Source organism: Thalassophryne amazonica, unplaced genomic scaffold (genome assembly GCF_902500255.1).
Source record: "Thalassophryne amazonica unplaced genomic scaffold, fThaAma1.1, whole genome shotgun sequence".
Taxonomy (NCBI): Eukaryota; Metazoa; Chordata; class Actinopteri; order Batrachoidiformes; family Batrachoididae; genus Thalassophryne; species Thalassophryne amazonica.
In genome coordinates this window covers 173,416-180,965 of record NW_022986234.1, presented here as the reverse complement: position 1 = coordinate 180,965, position 7,550 = coordinate 173,416, and the positions used below count along the sequence as shown (strand labels likewise).

The following is a 7,550-nucleotide window of genomic DNA, read 5'->3' as shown; positions in this document are numbered from 1 at the left end:
TCTAAACAGGAAGGGATGGTGGAAGTCGGGGTCCAGATCTGGTTCTGGGACCAGGTGATCATCAACACGGACCACATGGGACGCACCAGGTCTGATCATTGGACCGCCGTCCACTCGGCTGTTTTTATTCATTTTGTGACTCCCGTCACGACAACGCGGCTCCGCCACGCTAACACCGGTTCAACACGTCCGCAAAACAAACGCTCAGCTGGTGATGCAACAACAAACAAACAAAAAGAAAAAAAATCATCACGTCCTGGTGCGAATGCATACGTGTTGAAAAGACCAAAGCCGTCAGGATGGCGGCGTCCTCGCAGACAGACCGGCGGGAGACAAAAAGTTAGCCTAGCAGTCTTGAGAAAATAACACAGCTTTGCAAATTGTTAAACAACAACGTGAATTAAACAATATCATTTTAAGAAATTACATTTAAAAAGGACAGCACCGCCAGAATGTGAAATTTACACAAACCATATTACGGACAACTGAGGCTGGATAAATGGATTTAAATAGAAATCATCATCATCATCGTCACAAGTACAGGAAGCTTCAAAGATCCCCTCTGCAGCCAGACAAACCTCTCTGTGGTCCCACACGCTAAACACGCAACGCTAACACACACAGACACACACGGGGAAGGTCGAGCTCGCCAATGTTGGCAAAATAAAGCTAACACACAAACAGGTAAGGTTGAGCTAGCTAATGTTAGCAAAGTTTAGTTAAAGCATGGATAACCTAGTAAATGTGCATGCATGCAAGGTTTAGCTAGCTAACAGAAAAAGTTAACACTTAAAAAGCTCAGCTAACACATGCACATGTAAGGTTGGCTAGCTCACATAAGCAAAATTGAGCTAACTCAAGAGTTCAGTTAAATTCAAGGCACAAAAATTTAGGTAACACAAGGAAAATTCAGCTAATGTACATGCTCGTGAAAATCACCCAATGCAAACAGAGCTCAACCAACGAGGAAAACTCGGCTAAGGTAAGCCCAGCTAATTTACCAAGATGTTTGGCTAACACACATATGCTAAGTTCAGCTAACACAGAATTCAATCAAGATGCCTAAAGTTAAGGTAATCACATTGTGTTAAGCTAGAATTCTCACTATCACCCATCAAGCACAAACTTGTCACAACACACTTTTGCTAATGCAGAAATTTGGAACCTTGTTAATTTGTTGTTCAGATATTTCACAAATGACTTCTTTCAGGCTAGTGCGCCCCCTGCTGGCAGAAACAGCAGCAGCTCTAAATTAGTAATGGTTGAAGATAATCCAATCAAAAAACATTTATAAAACACTGTATTAAATTTAGAGCTTTACGGTAAATCCTTCCCAACAATCAATTAATCTTTGGTATTGAACTGCTGTCTGTAATGCAAGCCATGCAAATAGCATAATCTAGCTAGCACAAGTTCGCATTCCTGACTGATGGCTGCTTTTTGCTGACATATTATTTGTTGGTGGTGTGTGTAGGGGGCACTGCTGAGCCTGAAGCAGCTCAACACCCCCCGCCCTTAAAGTCACTCATTCTCCAAACTACATAACTTTTAAAAATACATTTTAAATATAAGCACACACGCGGCTCCTGTTTTTAGTTCGCTAGCACTCAATGCTAGCTGCTAGCATTAGCTTAAAGTTAGTTTATTTTTTGAAAATGAGTTTCACGAACAACGAATAACCATGTAAATAATAAACAATTATACCACATCAGCAGTTTGAAACGTTAAGATGTTTCAGAATGACTTTTCTAAAAACTAAGGAAAAAAACAGACCAAAAACAAATGAATGTGCAACATCGGGTGAAATCACTCCATGATTCAATTCAAACTAATTATTTGCTTTGATGTCATTTAACGTTTGAGGTAATCGATTTGTTGTTTTAGTTATTATGTGTTATATTGCACATGTACATACTTTGAAAATTTTACATGGATTTTTGGAAACAGCAGTTATTTTTACGTTGGCAGGTTTTAAGGCTCGATAAACAATAAGTCGGCCATAGAGTTAAAAACACACCATTGCTGCTAAGATATAAAAAAGTTGTTAAACACCTTCCGCATTTGCGTCACTTACACAAAGTTACACAAACATACATATTCTTTAGGTCAGTGGTTCTCACAGACAGGCAGCTCAGTCAGGTGCGCTCAACCAATCATAAGCTGGCAGCCACCACAACTGGCCAATCAGGTGTCAGGAGCAGGTAGAGGTGGACAACATGCGGAGCAGGGATCCCTGAGGATTAGGATTGAGAACCACGGCTTTAGGTAGCATGGCTTTGCAAATAGTCGCAGATTAGCTAACCTGTATACAGCGCAAAACATGCAAGATGAGAGAAATAAACACTCAGCTAACATAGCATAAAACTACTCAACTAACGGCATTCACGTAACAGACACCACCGCTGGCAATCACAGCACACACCTAACGGTTCAGCCAACACATTCACTTGCCAAAAGTGAAGATTATTTAGCCAATGGATATGTTTGGTGAATACTAACCACTTGAACTAGCATTTAGCACTTGAACTTGAATTAGCACACACACCAACCAGCAGTTTATGCACCACATTCACTCAGCTAACAGCTACACTCACTGTGACCATGTGACTAACCAACAACCAATGAATGACACATTTAATAACAAACGCATAGTTTAGGTGACACACACGGTTTTGCTAAAATCAACAAACAGCTTTCAGCTAACATTCATTAGCTACTTTAATGCTAACACAATTGATAACTTCATTGTTCAGCTGCTAACACTTCTGTGAATCAACAGGCAAAGTAGAAATGCAAAACTAACTCAACAATAATAAACTTTGACTGTAAGAAAATAGCTTTAATTTCTTCCCCCTTTTTCTAATGTAGCATGACGCGGGGAAACGCGGTGTCGACTGGAGACTAATTCCTGTGTTTGACCACAGAGAGATCTGGCTTTAACAATATAAATCATCATTTATTCATCAATACATCACAGAAACTAACGATTCCAAACGACAGACACAAGAACGACAACTATCATCAACTGAAAACAAACAACAAACGCATCATTGCACCTCCAAGATTGGGACTAAATGACAAACACAGACCCAGCGCGTGCCAATTTAGTACAAAAACGGGTTTTGTCTCTGACGGTAAAACATTTCATCAAACGCCCATTAAAATATTGCTCCCCCCCCCCAAAAAACACCCCACAATCTTGACGCATGCTTAAATATTATCATAAACAAAATAATAATAATATAATATCTGATTTTCTTACTCAGGACTGCTAAGCCTTATACCGTTTCTTACTGGAAAATAAAACTAGACAAAATATAGATTATACTGGATATTTTTGTTCAAAGCCACATTGATACATCTTTAAGTTCAAGTTTGATTAAAAAAAAAATAAAAAATAAACAAAACAAACAAACAAACAAACAAAACCTGGTCTACACTGCAGAGACCCAAAGCTAATCCAAATAATCTGCCTGACAAAATATCAACTTTGTAAGGGTTAAAAAACAGAAAGAAAAGAGTTCGTGATTTTTTTTCTCAGTTAAATCCTACAAAAGGAAGGAGGAAGCGGCAGAGCGTTGGTAGGAAACTCCGATTCCATTGCCGTCGATGAACATCTGTGGCCTTCACCGAGAAGAACGGCTCATCTAGTGATCCTAAAGAGAAGAAGAACCGCATCAGACAGGAAGTGACACCACAGCAACAAACAAACAAACAAACAAACAAAAACAAACAGACAGGAGCTGCTGTAATTTCCAAAGTATTGGGAGCGTTTTTTTTTTTTTTTTTTTTTAATTAATTTGGGAGGTCATGTCACTTTGTATCCTGGTGTGAGTTTAATCCCCTAAAAACAAACTCATGCCTTCATTATTAACAACAACAACAACAATTTATATGGAGCTCTCCCAAGAATCAAAACACAAAACAAAATAAACTCCAATAAGAAAAGTACACTCCAGCAATTTTTGGGGGTGACAATTTGTTGCATCAATCTTACTAATTTATGTTTTTGGAATTTAACCGTCCTTATGTTACACACCACAAGCAGAGGGCTTCCTGGTGATCATCCTTTCTTTTCCAAAGGAAAGGATGGCCTGGCCTCCCAAATGGAAACAAAGACTGTAACTCCAGGAGACCATCAACTGCCTGGAGATGTTCAACCATGATACCACAGATCCTTGTAGGTTTTCCTGTGACCAGGAGCTTCACTACCTTTCTGATGTCACTCTGGTTTGGTGAGAGGTGGAACATTACAGGAGCAGAGCATTTCAGGTCCTCCGTGGACAAGGTGATGGCAACAAGACCAGAGATGGTTCAACACCTTCACCACAGACAGACACATTTCTACTGACCTGAGGTCAGGAAGTCCTTCCAAGATGAGGTCTTAGACCCTAACTTTGATTCCACACATGCACACACACAAAAAAACCTCACAGCATCATCCACGTATTCGATGTCAGGAAACATTTTGTTGCGAACAAAGGCACCTAACCTGCTGGTTTCCACAACCTGACGCCATGCAGGCAATGAAAAGTTTAGGAACCAGAACACATCCCTGAGGAACATCAGAACTGACTGAAAAAAAGGTCAGATTGTGTCCTCACTCTGCACAGACCACATACAGACTCTCTTAACAGGTCTGGGACAGACCAGCTCAGTGGGTGAGTCTCGGAGAGGACTTTTACATGTGGACTAACGTGACGCTTCAGTCCTAAGGAGGGGACTTCCTGCACACCACTGACCACAGTGCAAAACCCTTTCCAGAGTCAAATGTAGCAAAAAACTAGTTTTACACAACATGAAGCCTTCAAACATTTCTTCAGTGTTCAGATGACAGGCAGCGACCTTCACTCCACACTGGCGGACCTGGATCCAAAGTCTGGAGTCTCACCTGTATCTGGGCGGGGTTCCACAGGTAGGGCTGCTGTCTGTAGTATTCTGCTAATGCTGCAGTGTATTCTGGCACTGAACTCTGCTGAGACGACTGACCTGCAAAGACGCACAGGACAACAGAAGACCAGAACTGATCCTGGTGCTGGAACCACCGGAACCTCGGGAGGTAACGTCCCCAAAACGTACAAAACCAAAAACAGACACACGCAGACAGACAGACAGCCACACAGACAGCCAGCCAAACAGACACACGCACACGCACGCACCCACATACACACAGACAGACAGACAGACACAGGGTCATACTCTGTTTCTTGTAGAAGTCATCCCAGGCCTTACTGTAGTCAGTCATCAAATTCTGAGGCTGGTTCTGCTGACCTGCACAAACACAAACAGGAAGTCCGATGATATTTACACTTCACACCTGAACCAAAATAAGAGACGTGGTTTCAGTTCTGTCCCCTCCCTGATCCCACCAAACACACTAGCCTCAAAGACAGCTGGACTACAAACAGGTCTGGAACCACTTCACAGAACTGCAACCACTGGTCCACCCTCGCCTCCCAAAACCAAACACACACCCGGGCCCAAAAGTATTTCAAGAGCAAACGCCATCATGAGCAGGCAGTTCTTAAAAACTCAGTGACTATGCAAGAAGGAGATTGGTGAGAGAAGCCACGAAGAGATCTCTAAAGGCCTCACGGGCACCTATGGCTGTGACTGGAGCAACCGTGCCAAGTCCAACTATTTTATTTACTGAAATTTTCGTGAAGGGGGAATTTATTGATGGTCGTTTGCATGCATGCTGTACACAGTACGGCCTTACGGTAGGTACCTACATGCGTACAGCATGCACGAGAAGCAGTGCAGGCTCGAAACAAATGTCCTTTTACTTTACTTGCTACTTGGCAGCGTTCAAGCTAAAAGTCGAGAAAGAAGCGGAAGAGAAGGGGAAGCACCATGCTGTTCAGATTTTCCTAGTCGATAGGAAACACATCTAGGAGTGGTGTAGGAACAAGGATAATCTTGCGACCCTGGCCAAAACAGTAAAATGGCTGCCTGGTGGGGGGAGGAAAGTGCGTTATCAGGACACTGAAGAGCCAATAAAACGGCAGGTGTCAGCCTGACAGGGAAGAGTCTGAAATACGAGGCACTGCGGCTGTATGAGCAACATGGAAACCAGAACTTCAGAGCATTGGACGGCTGGTATTTGAAGTTTGTGGTACAACATCACATATCAAGCCGACGACCCACTTGTATTGCTCAGCACCCGAAAGAACTGATGGATAGCAAGGTGGACAAATTTCTGAAGTATGTCTTGAGAATGTACAAGATACACAAATATGACACCAATATGATTGGGAATTGGATGAAACACCAGTTTGGTTTGAACAGCCAGGGAAGAGAACCCTTTCCCAAGCTGGGGAGTTGCGAAATAACCGTATCATCCACAGGCATGGAAAAAAAAAGCATCACCCGTCACATTGGCTACCTATGCACATGGTACCCGGTTGGCACCCTTTGTACTGTTAAATGGTAAATGGACTGCATCTATATAGCACTTTTCCATCTGCATCAGACACTCAAAAAGCGCTTTACAATAAATGCCTCATATTCACCCCGATGTCAGGCTGCTGCCATACAAGGCGCCCACTACACACCGGGAGCAACTAGGGGATTAAGGACCTTGCTCAAGGGCCCTTAGTGATTTTCCGCTCAGGCCGGGATTTGAACAGAAGATCCTCTGATCTCAAGCCCAACGCTTAACCACTAGACTGTCGCCTCCCTGTTGCCAGGGATCAGGTCCGTGAACAAAGACAAAATCCCTAGTGGCAAACAAGCGTACTACTGTGGATCTAGGAGAAAATCATAACGCCATCTACTTGTGTGGGATTCATTTCGAGAAGATGCCAAGAAGACGGTGAGAGAAACCTACAACACTAACATGGCAGTGTTTCCAGGAGGCTGCACATCATGCCTGCAACCTGATGATGTGAGTTCGATCCGTCCATTCAAAGCCCACATGCAACAGTTGTATGATGAATGGCTGTTCAGCGGACCGACTGAGAAAACGCCCCACAGGATTAGCAAGAAGAATTGGAGTAAATATGGTACGTCTTCAGAGGATCTTCAAAGACTGAAACTTCAGCTGCAGTTTGCCAGAAGTCACATGGATGACTCAAGCCTAGATATGATCTGCTTTCTTGTATTAAGCCTAGACCTTAATCCTGATTCCACTCTCAGCTTAGGTGCTGCAGTCAGAGTGTCCACTGATTCAGTAAAGATGATGCCATTGTCTGTAGAGTTGAGGTCAGTAAACCGTTCCTTGCCAACATTCACACCGAGGCCACTAGTTTCCACAACCCAACCCAACACCCAGTCCACGAAAACATTACATGTGTCGAACCCAGAACACATCCATGAGGAATGCCAAAAGCACTGACAGCTGATCCAAGAACTAGAACCCAGAGGACCATCAAACAACCTGCAGACCTCACTGACCTCAACAAGTCAGAGGGCACAGGTTCACCAGAGATTTTAAAGAAAGTGTTTTTTAAACTAGGTTTGGGTACTGATTAGTCCACAGTGGAAACTTTGAATGGTGAGACATGGTGGTGGGACTGTGATCAGGTGGAGATGCTTTTGATGTTTCAGTT

The 7,550-nt window shown here is 42.9% G+C and overlaps 1 protein-coding gene across 2 annotated transcripts in view; it reads right to left on the bottom strand.

Moving 5' to 3' along the window:
• Positions 1 to 266: 266 nt before the first annotated feature.
• Positions 267 to 7,550, bottom strand: part of LOC117505643 (far upstream element-binding protein 3-like) — a 92,751-nt gene continuing 85,467 nt past the window's right edge. For both annotated transcript variants that reach the window (XM_034165215.1, XM_034165216.1), the window contains 3 exons: positions 5,200 to 5,271; positions 4,892 to 4,989; positions 267 to 3,656 (listed from right to left, as the gene is read on the bottom strand). In XM_034165215.1, coding sequence (XP_034021106.1) covers positions 3,648 to 3,656; positions 4,892 to 4,989; positions 5,200 to 5,271 — 179 coding nt within the window. In that variant the 3' untranslated portion in view covers positions 267 to 3,647. The remainder of the gene's footprint in view (positions 3,657 to 4,891; positions 4,990 to 5,199; positions 5,272 to 7,550) is intronic.